The sequence below is a fragment of the Zonotrichia albicollis genome, chromosome 25 (genome assembly GCF_047830755.1).
Source record: "Zonotrichia albicollis isolate bZonAlb1 chromosome 25, bZonAlb1.hap1, whole genome shotgun sequence".
NCBI classification, from domain to species: Eukaryota; Metazoa; Chordata; class Aves; order Passeriformes; family Passerellidae; genus Zonotrichia; species Zonotrichia albicollis.
This window is the reverse complement of record NC_133843.1, coordinates 6144722-6159509: the sequence shown is the minus strand read 5'-3', so window position 1 is coordinate 6159509 and position 14788 is coordinate 6144722. Positions and strand designations below refer to the sequence as shown.

At 59.2% G+C, this 14788-nt stretch overlaps 1 protein-coding gene and 1 long non-coding RNA gene across 4 annotated transcripts in view; both read left to right on the top strand.

Moving 5' to 3' along the window:
* Positions 1-12661, top strand: part of ATP13A2 (ATPase cation transporting 13A2) — a 35808-nt gene extending 23147 nt beyond the window's left edge. For all 3 annotated transcript variants that reach the window (XM_074558580.1, XM_074558579.1, XM_074558581.1), the window contains exons 17-29: positions 462-581; positions 933-1089; positions 1913-2033; positions 2212-2336; positions 3688-3848; positions 6575-6685; positions 7442-7521; positions 8443-8595; positions 9302-9398; positions 10302-10525; positions 11165-11316; positions 11994-12166; positions 12275-12661. In XM_074558580.1, the coding sequence (XP_074414681.1) occupies positions 462-581; positions 933-1089; positions 1913-2033; positions 2212-2336; positions 3688-3848; positions 6575-6685; positions 7442-7521; positions 8443-8595; positions 9302-9398; positions 10302-10525; positions 11165-11316; positions 11994-12166; positions 12275-12445 (1845 nt within the window). In that variant the 3' untranslated portion in view covers positions 12446-12661. The remainder of the gene's footprint in view (positions 1-461; positions 582-932; positions 1090-1912; positions 2034-2211; positions 2337-3687; positions 3849-6574; positions 6686-7441; positions 7522-8442; positions 8596-9301; positions 9399-10301; positions 10526-11164; positions 11317-11993; positions 12167-12274) is intronic.
* Positions 12662-12728: 67 nt separating this feature from the next.
* Positions 12729-14650, top strand: LOC141731804 (uncharacterized). The gene is made up of 2 exons (XR_012583738.1): positions 12729-13961; positions 14200-14650. It is a non-coding gene; the product is annotated as an uncharacterized LOC141731804 (long non-coding RNA).
* The last annotated feature ends 138 nt before the right edge of the window (positions 14651-14788 follow it).

Here is a 14788-nt window from a genome sequence, read left to right as displayed (position 1 = left end):
AGCACATTGACAGTAGTTCTATCCAATCACTGTAAGCACACGTACCTTTGGTTAAAACAATGTTTGCTTATTTCAAATATAATACCTGCTTGTAAGCTCTTGTGCACAGAGCTCCATTATTAAGCTTCAACCTTCCTAATATCTTGCTAGATAAGCTTTTCTGTAGCTTAGAGAGTTATTCTAGACAAGCGTTAATACACAGATCATTGTTCTATTTGCCTTTGCTTTTCTACAGCTTAAATTTAATTTTTCTGCTGACCTATCTCATGGCTGCTGCCTAGCTTTACTCACAGTTATACTGCCTCTAAAGCCTGACTTTTGCAGCTTTCCCAAAACCCTCTAATTTTGTAGATTCCCACAATGGGGATTGCAGGGCTGAAGAGGGAGACGTTGGGAACTCGGCAGTTCTGGACCCTCTGTGGGTGGATGAGCTCATCAGGGTTTTGCCCTCTTGATTTCAGCGCCTGGAGATGATGGAGGAGGAGGAGGAGGAAGGGGAGCTCCCGGCGTTCCAGCAGTTTGAGATGAAGGTCTTGGCTGTGGTGAAACCTCCACCAGAGGAGGAGCAACCTCGGGACAGGGTAACCCATGGAACAACTCCTCACCCTCCTGCCTCCTTGGAGGAGCTCCTGCCTCCTTGGAGGAGCTCCTGCCTCCTGGAGGAGCTCCTGCCTCCTTGGAGGAGCTCTTGCCTCCTGGAGGAGTTCTTGCCTCCTGGAGGAGCTCCTGCCTCCTTGGAGGAGCTCCTGCCTCCTGGAGGAGTTCTTGCCTCCTGGAGGAGCTCCTGCCTCCTGGAGGAGCTCCTGCCTCCTGGAGGAGCTCCTGCCTCCTGGAGGAGCTCCTGCCTCCTTGGAGGAGCTCCTGCCTCCTGGAGGAGTTCTTGCCTCCTGGAGGAGCTCCTGCCCGGCCCTGATCCCACCCACTCTCCACAGAGGCACCAGGCCCCGCTGGGGATCCTGCGGCGTTTCCCGTTCTCCTCCTCCCTGCAGAGGATGAGCGTCCTGGTCAAGCTGCCCGGGGAGGCCTCGGCCCACGCCTACGTCAAGGGCGCCCCGGAGATGGTGGCCAGTCTGTGCAGGAAGGAAACTGGTTGGTACTGGGAGGTGGGCTCACCCCCAGTCCCGCTGGCTGCATCCCTGAGGCTCATACTCCCCCCAGGGAATTATCCTCAGGAACGCTGTGGGGCAGCTCCCAAAGGCTTTGGGGTGGCTCCAGCCACAGGAGGGAAAGGAAACAGGAGCCAGAAGATGGGGAATGGGGTTGGGGGCTTCCTTCAACCCATGCTGGGATCTCCAGGCTCCTTGGGGTGGGGAGAGCTTCCCCCAGCCCAGTATGGGATCTCCAGATTCTATGGGGTTGAGGGCTTCTCCCAGTCCAGTATGGGATCTCCAGATTCTATGGGGTTGAGGGCTTCCCCCAGTCCAGTATGGCATCTCCAGGTCCCATGGGGTTGAGAGCTTGCCCCAGTCTAGTATGGGATCTCCAGGTTCCATGGGGTTGGAGGCTTCCTCCGTCCCAGTATGGCATCTCCAGGTTCCATGGGGTGGAGAGAGCTTCCCCCAGCCCAGGGTGGAATTTCCAGGCTCCTTGGGTTGGGGAGAGTTTCCTCCAGCCCAGGGTGGGATTTCCAGGCTCCTTGGAGTGGGAAGAGCTTCCTCCATCCCATCATGCGATTTCCAGGCTCCTTGGGGTTGGGAGAGTTTCCTCCAGCCCAGTATGGCATCTCTGGGCTCCATGGGGTGGAGAGACTTTCCCCCAGCCCAGTATGGGATCTCCAGGCTCCATGGGGTGGGGAGAGCTTCCTCCATCCCCTGCTGGGATCTCCAGGCTCCATGGGGTGGGGAGAGCTTCCTCCATCCCCTGCTGGGATCTCCAGGCTCCCCCAGGAGCTGTTCTGGCCTCGCTTTTCCAGTGCCCCCGGATTTCTCCCAGATGCTCCGGCACTACACCACCGACGGGTTCCGGGTCCTGGCTCTGGCCTGCAAAGCCCTGGGCACGGTGGCCACCTTTGAGGAGGCCCTGCAGCTCCCCAGGTCAGTGCCAGCACTCCCTCCCTCCATCTTCTCACTCTCTCCCAGCATTTCCTGGGATGCCCTACAGGGAATTCATCCCTAATCCCTGGCTGGTTCCCAGATGGATTTTAGCTTCTCACACCCCTTGATCCTCTGTGCTGGTTTTGGAGGTGATGAAAGGCTCCTTGTCTCCCACCAGGGACTCTGTGGAGAGCGGCCTGAACTTCCTGGGGTTCCTGGTCATGAAGAACGTCCTGAAGCCGGAGTCTGCGCCGGTGATCCAGCTGCTGAGGAGCGCCAACATCCGCCCCGTCATGGTGACAGGTGACCCTGGAGGGAGCAGCACACGGGGCTTGGGGAGGGACAGCACACAGACAGTCCTGGGCAGTGTGCTGGGGGAAAGGGCTTTCCCACTGGGAACTCCACTCCAGGAACGCCACCCCAGGAATCCCACCAGGAATTCCACCCCAGGAGCCCCACCAGGGATCCCAACAGGAACCCTACCCCAGGAATCCACCCTAGGAACCCACCAGGGGTCCCAACAGGAACCCTACCCCAGGAATTCCACCCCAGGAACCCCACCAGGGATCCCAATAGGAACCCTACCCCAGGAATCCCACCAGGAATCCACCCTAGGAACCCCACCAGGAATTCCACCGGGAACGCCACCCCGGGAACGCCACCCCAGGAACCTCACCAGGGATTCCAACAGGAACCCCACTCCAGGAACCCCACTCCAGGAACGCCACCCCAGGAGCCCCACCAGGAACCCCACTCCAGGAACACCACCCCAGGAGCCCCACCAGGAATTCCACCCCACTCCAGGAGCGCCACCAGGGATCCCAACAGGAACCCTACCCCAGGGATCCCACTAGGAATCCCAACAGGAACCCCACCAGGAATTCCACCCCAGGAATCCCAACAGGAACCCTACCCCAGGAATTCCACCTCAGGAACCCCACCAGGGATCCCAATAGGAACCCTACCCCAGGAATCCTACCAGAAACCCCACCAGGAGTTCCACCTGAGGAACCCCACCAGGAGCCCCACCAGGAATTCCACCCCAGGAACCTCACCAGGCCCCCCCCACCAGGGATCCCAACAGGAACCCTACCCCAGGAATCCCATGAGGAACCTCACCAGGAATTCCACCTCAGGAACCCCACCAAGGATCCCAACAGGAACCCCACCTCAGGAACCCTACCAAGAATCCCACCAGGGATCCCACCAGGAACCCCAGCATGACTCCCAGCAGGAATCTGTGCCTGGAGCAGCTCTGGGGGCACCATGAGCACTCCTGGGTCCTGGCTCTCTGCGTCCCTGCCCTCAGGATCCACAATCCACTGCGGAGCTCAGGGCGTGGACATGTTTTGGGTGGAAGAACTCCTTGTTCTGCTGTCCATCCCCTAAATATTGCTGTGTTTGAAATCCCAAATTCCCTGCCTAATGCAGGGAGTGTAGGTCCACCTCTGGGTGTTTTCCAGGCAGGAAAACGAGGGTTGAACCCACATTTCTCTGGGGCAGGGCAGGCAGGAGGTTTTGGAGGAAAGAAGAGGGAAGCCAAGCCACCACATGGCTGCGGTGGCCGGGAGAGGGGACACGGCAGCTTGGAGCTGCTCCTCTTGGCCTGGGCATCCCAAAACCTCCTTGCTGATGGCCCACGTGTCCCTGGCAGGGGACAACATGCTGACAGCCATGAACGTGGCGCGGGGGTGCCGCATGGTGGAGCCCAGGGAGGGCGTGATCTTCGTCACGGCCTCGCCGCCCGGCCACGACAAACCCGCTGCCCTCAAGTTCGTCCTGGCCGAGCATTCCCAAGGAGAGGAGCAGCCCGAGGTGAGAGCCCAGGACACCTTTTGGGAGCCCAAACTGCCCAGGCTACCCTGCAGGGCTCAGTTTTTTGTGGAATCACAGAATTTCAGTGTGATTTGGGTTGGAGGGACCTTAGAGCTCATCCTATCCCATGGGCAGGGATGCTTTCCACCATCCCAGGGTACTCCAAGCCCTGTCCAGCCTGGCCTTGGACACCTCCAGGGATCCAGGGGCAGCCACAGCTGCTCTGGGCACCCTGTGCCAGAGCCTGCCCACCCTCACAGGGAGGAATTTCTTCCCAAGATCTAAGAAATGGAGTCCCTCAAATCCGGCTGTCTCCACAGTCCTGGGAATCCCGAAATCCCAGAACGGGTTGGGTTGGGTTGGAAAGGACCTCCAAGCTTGTCCCATTCCATGGGCAGGGACACCTTCCACTCTCCCAGGGTGCTCCAGCCTGGCCCTGAGCCCTCCCAGGGGTGGGAAGGGGTTTTCCATCATCATCCTTGGAGGCAATTAAAGCCGTGATCCTGCTCCTCATAACCCATCCTTTGGGAGAGGTTCAGCTGCTCCTGCCTTTCCCTGGAGCACACCCAGGGATCCAGGCTGGAATGGCAGCTCCAAACACCTCCCCATGGATGCTGCCAGACCCTGCTGCCAGCTGGGCGTGGAGGGCTGGGCTGCACCCCAAACAGCCCCATGGGTGTGCCTGGAATTGGGATTTTGGGGAGCCTTTCCCACTGCTCTGGGTCTGGCGTGGAGACCTCGGTCAGCCCAGCCCGGCACCCCAAACAGCCCCACTGGGAACTGGGATTTTTGGGAAGCCATTCCGTGGTGCTCCAAGCTGGGTCAGCCCAGCCCTGCACCCCAAACAGCCCCACTGGCAATTGGGATTTTGGGGAGCCATTCCCTGCTGCTCCAAGCTGGGTCAGCCCAGCCTTGTACCCCAAAGAGCCCCACTGGGAATTGGGATTCTGGGGAGCCATTCCTGCTGCTCCAAGCTGGGCTTGGATGGCTGGGTCAATCCAGCCCTGCACCCCAAACAGCCCCACTGGGAACTGGGATTTTTGGGGAGCCATTCCCGCTGCTCCAGGCTGGGTCAGCCCAGCCTTGTATCCCAAACAGCCCCACTGGGAATTGGAATTTTGGGAGCCATTCCCTGCTGCTCCAAGCTGGGTGTGAAGGTCTGGGTCAGCCCAGCCTTGCACCCCAAAGAGCCCCACTGGCAATTGGGATTTTGGGGAGCCATTCCATGGTGCTCCAAGCTGGGTCATCCCAGCCTTGTATCCCAAACAGCCCCACTGGCAATTGGGATTTTGGGGAGCCATTCCTGCTGCTCCAAGCTGGGCTTGGATGGCTGGGTCAGCCCAGCCTTGTACCCCAAACAGCCCCACTGGCAATTGGGATTTTGGGAGCCATTCCATGGTGCTCCAGGCTGGGTCAGCCCAGCCTTGTACCCCAAAGAGCCCCACTGGGAATTGGAATTTTGGGGAGCCATTCCCTGGTGCTCCAAGCTGGGTGTGAAGGTCTGGGTCAGCCCAGCCCTGCACCCCAAACAGCCCCACTGGGAATTGGGATTTTTGGGGAGCCATTCCCTGCTGCTCCAGGCTGGGTCAGCCCAGCCCTGCACCCCAAACAGCCCCACTGGGAATTGGGATTTTGGGAGCCATTCCCTGGTGCTCCAAGCTGGGTGTGAAGGTCTGGGTCAGCCCAGCCCTGCACCCCAAACAGCCCCACTGGGAATTGGAATTTTGGGGAGCCATTCCCTGCTGCTCCAGGCTGGATCATCCCAGCCTTGTATCCCAAACAGCCCCACTGGTAATCGGGATTTTTGGGGAGCCATTTCCGCTGCTCCAAGCTGGGTCAGCCCAGCCTTGTACCTCAAAGAGCCCCTCTGGGAACTGGGATTTTTGGGGAGCCATTCCGTGGTGCTCCAAGCTGGATCAGCCCAGCCTTGTACCCCAAACAGCCCCACTGGGAATTGGGATTCTGGGGAGCCATTCCGTGGTGCTCCAAGCTGGGTCAGCCCAGCCTTGTACCTCAAAGAGCCCCACTGGGAACTGGGATTTTTGGGGAGCCATTCGGTGGTGCTCCAAGCTGGGTCAGCCCAGCCCTGCACCCCAAAGAGCCCCACTGGGAATTGGGATTTTGGGGAGCCATTCCTGCTGCTCCAGCCTGGGCATGAAGGGCTGGATCATCCCAGCCTTGTATCCCAAACAGCCCCACTGGTAATTGGGATTTTGGGAGCCATTCCATGGTGCTCCCAGCTGGGTCAGCCCAGCCCGGCACCCCAAACAGCCCCACTGGGAATTGGGATTTTGGGGAACCATTCCTGCTGCTCCAGGCTGGGCTTGGATGGCTGGGTCAGCCCAGCCCTGCACCCCAAACAGCCCCACTGGTAATCGGGATTTTTGGGGAGCCATTCCCTGGTGCTCCAAGCTAGGTCAGCCCAGCCCTGCACCCCAAAGAGCCCCACTGGGAACTGGGATTTTGGGGAGCCATTCCCTGCTGCTCCAAGCTGGGTGTGAAGATCTGGGTCAGCCCAGCCTTGTACCCCAAACAGGCCCACTGGGAATTGGGATTTTGGGGAGCCATTCCATGGTGCTCCAAGCTGGGTCAGCCCAGCCTTGTATCCCAAACAGCCCCACTGGGAATTGGGATTTTGGGAGCCATTCCTGCTGCTCCAGGTGGGTCCTGGCTCGGCCTGGGGCCCTGCAGGGGTTGGGGCTGGAGCTGGAGCTGTTTCCTGGCAGGGCCTGCAGCAGCGGGACAGCTCCTCCCTCCCACCCCGGCACTGCCACTTCGCCCTCAACGGGAAATCCTTCCAGGTGGTCTGCGAGCACTTCTCCGAGCTGCTGCCCAGGGTGAGTGGGCAGGGAGCCCCAGGGGCCTTGAGGAACCCTCCAGTGCCTTGGGGAACCCTCCAGTGCCTTGGGGAACCTTCCAGTGCTTTGGGGAACCTTCCAGTGCTTTGGGGAACCTTCCAGTGGGCTGGGAACCTTCCAGTGCCTTGGGGAACCTTCCAGTGCTTTGGGGAACTCTCCAGTGCCACTGGGAACCCTCCAGTGCCTTGGGGAACCCTCCAGTGCCACTGGGAACTCTCCAGGGCTGCTGGGAACCTTTCAGTGCCTCTGGAAACCTTCCAGTGCCACTGGGAACATTCTAGTGCTGCTGGGAACCTTATTCACTGCTGGACATTCCCTGTTCCCAGCTGGACATTCCCTGTTCCCAGCTGGACAATCCCAGTTCCCTGCCCAGCTGGACATTCCCAGTTCCCTGCTGGACATTCCCTGTTCCCAGCTGGACAATCCCAGTTCCCTGCCCAGCTGGACATTCCCAGTTCCCTGCTGGACATTCCCATTTCCCTGCTGGACATTTCCAGTTTCCAGGTGGACATTCCCTGTTCCCAACTGGACAATCCCAGTTCCTTGCCCAGCTGGACGTTCCCAGTTCCCTGATGGACATTCCCAGTTCCCTGCTGGACATTCCCATTTCCCTGCTGGACATTTCCAGTTTCCAGGTGGACATTCCCAGTTCCTTACTGGACATTCCCAGTTCCCTGCTGGACATTCCCAGTTCCCTGTCCCCCGGGAATGCTGACCCATCCTCCCCGTTGGCAGATCCTGCTCCGGGCCACCGTGTTTGCCCGCATGCTGCCCGAGCAGAAGACACAGCTGGTGTGCAGCCTGCAGGAGCTCAAGTAAGGCCCAGGGGCTGGATCCCAGGGGCTGGATCCCAGGGGCTGGATCCCAGGGGATGGATCCCAGGGGATGGATTCTGGAATTTGGAGTGGGCGGTGTTGGGAGATGCCTCAACCATCAGCTGCTGGCACCCATGCCGTGGGCAGGGACACTGCACCAGGTCCAGCCTGGAACGGGGCACCCACAGCTTCTCTGGGCTAAGCTAGGGATTTTCCCCATTTCCTGAGGATTGTGGGCTCCCTTTCCTATTCCCTGAGGAATGTGGGCTCCCTTTCCTGCATTCCGTGAGGAATGTGGAGTCTCTTTCCTTGTTCCCTGAGGAATGTGGAGTCCCTTACCTGTGTTTCCCTGAGGAATGAGGGCTCTCTTTTCTTATTCCCTGAGGAATGTGGAGTCCCTTGCCTGTATTCCCTGAGGAATGTAGGGTCCATTTCCCATTCCCTGAGGAATTCGGGCTCCTTTTCCCATTCCCTGAGGAATTTGGGGTCCCTTCCCCATTCCCCAAAGAACGAGGGATCCCTTTCCCATTCCCTGAGAAATTTGGGCTACCTTTCCCATCCCCTGAGGATTTTGGGCTCCCTTTCCCATTCCCTGAGGAACGTGGGCTCCCTTTCCCATCCCCTGAGGATTTTGGGCTCCCTTCCCCATTCCCTGAGGAACGTGGGCTCCCTTTCCCATCCCCTGAGGATTTTGGGCTCCCTTCCCCATTCCCTGAGGATTTTGGGCTCCCTTCCCCATTCCCTGAGGAACGTGGGCTCCCTTTCCCATCCCCTGAGGATTTTGGGCTCCCTTCCCCATTCCCTGAGGAATTTGGGCTCCCTTCCCCATTCCCTGAGGAACGAGGGATCCCTTTCCCATTCCCTGAGGATTTTGGGCTCCCTTCCCCATTCCCTGAGGATTTTGGGCTCCCTTTCCCGCAGTTACTGCGTGGGGATGTGCGGGGACGGTGCCAACGACTGCGGGGCGCTGCGGGCGGCCGACGTGGGCATCTCCCTGTCCGAGGCCGAGGCGTCCGTGGCCTCGCCCTTCACCTCCCGCGTGGCCACCATCGAGTGCGTGCCCAGGGTCATCCGGTGAGCGGGGGAATCCCGGGAATGCTGCAGGGGAATCCCGGGAATGCTGCGGGGGAATCCCGGGAGTGCCGCCGATCCCTACTGGGAGGGACTGAGATAAACTGGGAGGGACTGGGACTCAGAGGGGATTGGGATGGACTGGGAGGGATCTGGGATGGACTGGGAGGGGCTGGGAGGCAGCTGGGATAAACTGGGAGGAACGGGGAGGGACCTGGGAGGCGACTGGGATGGACTGGGATAGACTGGAAGGGACCTGGCAGGGGACTGGGATAAACTGGGACGGACTGGGGTGGACTGGGATGGTACTGGGAAGGGACTGGGAGGGATCTGGGAGGGACTGAGAGGGACCTGGGAGGGACTGGAATGGATTGGGAGGGACCTGGGAGGCGACTGGGATGGACTGGGATAGACTGGGAGGGGACTGGGATAAACTGGGACGGACTGGGGTGGACTAGGAGGGACCTGGGAGGGAACTGGGACAAAATGGGAGGGATTGGGGGGGGGACTGGGATGGACTGGGAGGACCTGGAAGGGACTGGGATAAACTGGGACAAAATGGGAGGGACTTCAGGGAACTGGGAGGGATTTTGGGTTACTGGTTTATACTGGTTCGGGGCTTTTCGTTACTGGTTTAGGGTGCCCATTGCTGACCATTGGGTGCCCATTTGGTGACGCCATTTTTGGGGACACCGTTTTCCCCCCCCAGGGAGGGCCGGTGCTCCTTGGTCACCTCCTTCGGGGTCTTCAAGTACATGGCCCTGTACAGCCTGGTGCAGTTCGTGTCCGTGCTCCTGCTCTACACCGTGAGTGCCACCCCAATCCCTGCTTTTCTCAGAATTCCTGGGACACCGATGCCTTTTGGGGCTGCCCAAAAACAGAGCCTGAGAAAATTAATGGAATAAAAAGCAGGTGAATTTATTGAAGGGTACATCTTGGGCAGACAAAATCCCCCCAGGGGCCACACTCAAAAATGAACCACAACTCACAGATTTTCACACTTTTATAACTTTGGTCCATTTGCATATTGGAGGTTAATCCTCCAGTTACAGCTTCAGATAATGAAGTCATTTACCCCAGGTTTGCTCCCCCAGCTCCCTTTTGTTGAATCTCTGGGGGCCTGAGGCAGTGAGGGCTCCTTGAGGAATTGGAGAGGAATTGCTGTGTCTGCCCCAAATGGGGGAACAGCAGCTGGCACTGCGTGTAGGGTTTGGAGTTACACACTAAAGAACTGCAGGGTTATAGTACAAATTACAAACTGAAAATATTACAAATAATAAAAAAATATATTAAATGAATATATGAAATCCTGAGGCAGTGAGGTGTCCTTGACTGCCAGGCCTGGAGAGGAATTGTTGTGTCTGCCCCAAACGGGAGAACAGCAGCTGGCACTGCGTGTGGGGTTTGGAATTACACACTTAAGAACTGCAGGGTTATAGTACAAATTACAAACTGAAAATATTACAAATAATAAAAAAAAATATATTAAATGAATATATGAAATCCTGAGGCAGTGAGGTGTCCTTGAGGCATTGGAGAGGAATTGCTGTGTCTGCCCCAAATGGGAGAACAGCAGCTGGCACTGCGTGTGGGGTTTGGAGTTACACACTAAAGAACTGCAGGGTCACAAATACATGAAAAATATAAAAACTAAAACCCTGAGGCATCATCCCCAGTGGTTCTGAGCCTGTCCCTTCCCTCCTGCCCAGATCAACACCAACCTGAGTGATTTCCAGTTCCTGTTCTTCGACCTGGTGATCACCACCACGGTGGCGGTGCTGATGGGGCGCACGGGGCCGGCGCCGGCGCTGGGCGTGCGGCGGCCGCAGGGAGCCCTGATCAGCGCGCTGGTGCTGGGCAGCCTCCTGCTGCAGACAGCCCTGCTCATCACCGTGCAGGTCCTCAGCTACTTCATCACCGTCTCACAGAGCTGGTGAGGGCCCCACATCCGGGAATCGTGGGATTCAGGGTTGGAAAAGGGCATTGAGTTCAACTGTTTGCCACTAAACCCCAAGTGTGAGGTCCACGGGGATTTTGGACACTTCCAGGGGTGGTGATTCCATCCTGCACACGCTGTTCCAGTGCTTTGCAGCCCTTTCCATGAGGAAACCTTTCCCAATATCCCACCTGAACCTGCCCTGGTTTCCTGAGGGTTTGGTGATGGGGATGGCACTGAGGTTGTGGCAGAGCCCAGGGTGTGTCCTGGGATTTGGGATTTGGCAGCAGACAGGGAACCATGGAATGTCTTTAGTTGGAAGGGATCATCCAGTCAAACCCCCGGCCCTGCCCAGACACCCCAACAATCCCAGCCTGTCCTGGAGCTCTGGCAGGGCTGTGCCCATGCCCTGGGGAGCCTGGGCAGTGCCAGCACCCTCTGGGGAAGAGCCTTTGCTGATCCCCAACCCAAACCCCCCCGGGGCCAGCTCCCATTCCCAAGGGATCCATCCCTGGTCCCAGAGCAGGGGTTGGAGCTGCCCCTGCCCTTCCCAAAGCTGTAACTGATGGAGAACGAGGGGTGGTGTCCAGCCCCCCCTGGCCTCTCTGCTGACCCTGTCCCCTGTCCCTGTGCCAGGTACGTCCCCCTGAACAGCACGGTGACAGCGCCCCAGAACCTGCCCAACTACGAGAACACCGTCCTGTTCTGTGTCACCGGCTTCCAGTACCTCATCCTGGCCGTGGCCATGTCCAAGGGCTACCCCTTCCGGGAGCCACTCTACACCAACGGTGAGGACACGGGGACACCATGGGGACACCAATGGGACACCCACGGGGACACCCAGGAGGGCACACACCGGACACCAATGGGGACACACAGGGGCACCCACAGAGCACCCATAGGGGCACCCACAGAGCACCAAGGGGGAAACCCACAGGGACACCCCCAGGGCACCGAGGGAGACACCCACAGGGCACCCAGGGGGACACCCAGAGGGGCACCCACAGGGACATCCACAGGACACTCAGGGGGACACCCATGGGGCACCCACAGGACACCCATGGGGACATCCATGGGGCACCCAGGGGGACACACAGGGACACCCACAGGACACTCAGGGAGACACCCATGGGGCACCCACGGGACACCCACAGGGCATCCAGGGGGACAGGAACAAAGTTTCGGAGTCTCAGCCAGGGGGACACGCAGGGACATGCATGGGGACACCCAGGGCACCCAGGGGGACACCCACAGGGCACACATGGGGCACCCACAGGGACACCCACAGGGCACCCACAGGGATACCCATGGGGACAGGAACGAGATTTTGGAGTCTCAGCCAGGGGGACACACAGAGACACCCACGGGGACACGCATAGGACACCCTGGGGACACTCAGGGGGACACCAAGAGCCACCAGCCCTCTCTCCCCCATGCCCCTCACACCGCCCCCTCTCTCCCCCAGTGCTCTTCCTCCTCGTCCTCATCCTGCTCTTCGGCCTGATGATCTGGCTGACCCTGTACCCGCTGGGCTTCCCCAAATCCCTGCTGAAGCTCCAGCCCATCGAGGATTTCAATTTCAAGCTGCTCCTCTTGGGCATCGCCGCCCTCAACTTCTTTGCTGCCTTCGTGCTGGAGGTGGGTCAGGGGGGCTTTGGGATGGGGCGTCCCCCTGGAGCTTCCCCAGGTGGGCACGGGGCTCTCCTGTCCTCACCCAACCCCATTTCCCTCCTGCTCTGGCCCCAGACCGCCCTGGATCACGGCTTGCTCGGCTGCTTCCGAAGGCTGCGCCGGAAAAAAGCCTCCAAGAAGCTTTTCAAGAGGCTGGAGAAGGAGCTGAGCCAGCAGCAGCCAGCCTGGCCACCCCTGGACCAGCCCTTGTTTGCCACACCCAGGATGTCCCTGGCCGTGAGATAGCAGTGCCAGCTGTGCCTCTGCCCCAGCCCTCGGACACTTCCTTAATTTATTGATCCCGGAAAAAGCAGGAATGCAGCAGGCAGGATCCCTCAGCATCGCAGATGGGAATCCCACAGTGATCCCGTGGCCACGGTGATCCCATGGACACAGTGGTCCCATGGGAACAGTGATCCCATGGGAACGGTGATCCCATGGGAACAGTGATCCCATGGGAATGGTGATCCCATGGACACGGTGATCCCATGGGAACGGTGATCCCGTGAGAACAGTGATCCCATGGGAATGGTGATCCCATGGGAACAGTGATCCCATGGGAACAGTGATCCCATGGGAATGGTGATCCCATGGGAACAGTGATCCCATGGGAACAGTGATCCCATGGGAATGGTGATCCCATGGGCACAGTGATCCCATGGGCACAGTGATCCCATGGACACAGTGATCCCATGAGCACGGTGATCCCATGGACACAGTGATCCCATGGGAACAGTGATCCCATGGGAACGGTGATCCCATGGGCACGGTGATCCCGTGGGCACGGTGATCCCATGGGAACAGTGATCCCATGGGAATGGTGATCCCATGGGCACAGTGATCCCATGGGCACAGTGATCCCATGGACACGGTGATCCCATGAGCACGGTGATCCCATGGACACAGTGATCCCATGGGAACAGTGATCCCATGGGAACGGTGATCCCATGGGAATGGTGATCCCATGAGCACGGTGATCCCATGGGAACAGTGATCCCATGGGAATGGTGATCCCGTGGGCACGGTGATCCCATGAGCACGGTGATCCCATGGACACGGTGATCCCATGAGCACGGTGATCCCATGGACACGGTGATCCCATGAGCACGGTGATCCCATGGGAACAGTGATCCCGTGGGAACAGTGATCCCATGAGCACGGTGATCCCATGGGAACAGTGATCCCATGGGAACAGTGATCCCATGGGCACACTGAGCCCACAGCCACACCTGAGCCCATGGCCACAGTGATCCTGTGGCCACACTGAGCCCACAGCCAAGCTGATCCTGTGGCCACTCTGATCCCATGGCCACACTGATCCCATGGCCAAGCTGATCCTACAGCCACTCCAATGCCACGGCCACACTGATCTCTGATCCCTCAGCCCCATTGATGCCATGGCCACACTGATCCCCTGGTCATGCTGATCCCACAGCCACACTGATCCCGTGGCCACACTGATCCCATAGCCACACTTATCCCATTGCCACACTGATCCCATGGCCCCATTGATCCTGTGGCCACGCTGATCCCACGACCACGTGATTCTGTGCCAGACTGATCCCGTGGCCACACTGGTCTCTGATCCCTCAGCCCCATTGATCCCATGGCCACACTGATCCTGTGCCCACACTGATCCCATGGCCACAGCCCAGAGGAGCAGGAGGTGGAGGAGGAGGATCCAGCGTGGCTCTTCCTGCAGGACTCCCCCCTCTCCCACACTGGCCACCGGGGCCAGTTGGGCCTCTCATGTCCTGCCCAGGCTGCCAGGAAGGGGGTCCCTGATGTCCCAGCCAGGAAAGGGGGTCCCTGATGTCCCAGCCAGGAAAGGGGTCCCCGATGTCCCAGCCAGAAAGGGGATCCTGCATGTCCCCAGGCCGCCAGGAAGGGGGTCCCCGATGTCCCCAGGCCACCAGGAAAGGGGGTCCCTGATGTCCCCAAGCTACCAGAAAGGGGGCCCCTGATGTCCCAGCCAGGAAAGGGGTCCCTGATGTCCCCAGGCCACCAGGAAGGGGGTCTTGCATGTCCCCAGGCCACCAGGAAAGGTGTCCCTGATGTCCCCAGGCCACCAGGAAAGGGGTCCTGCATGTCCCCAGGCCACCAGGAAAGGGGTCCCCGATGTCCCCAGGCCGCCAGGAAAGGGGTCCCCGATGTCCCCAGCACCCCCAGCTGTGTCACTGTGAAGCCCCAGTCCCCTCTAGATGTGTAGGGAGTTTACAGTCCCCGTTCCCAGCTTGCCGAGGCTGCTGCTCCATCCCCAGCGCCTGGGGATCCGCTCGGGATGCTCGGGCAGAGCCCCTCTGCCTGGGGATGGGACCTCTGTAGCATTACAGACCCCACAAATTCTCTATTTTTTAACTCTTTCCCCGCCGGGAAGGCGACGGCGCCGCTCGCGGGCTCCGGACGGGGCTGTCACGGGTCTTGTCCAATAAATTAACACTTATTTTCATGGCTGCTCGTCCGTGCTGCCCGCTGGGGGTGGGTTTGGGGTGGAATGGGTGAGTATCCCTTGGATGGATACTCAGAGGAGCAGGGAGGAGGTTTCGGGGTCACCTCATTCCCAGGCAGGCTGGGAAACGCTCAGCTCAA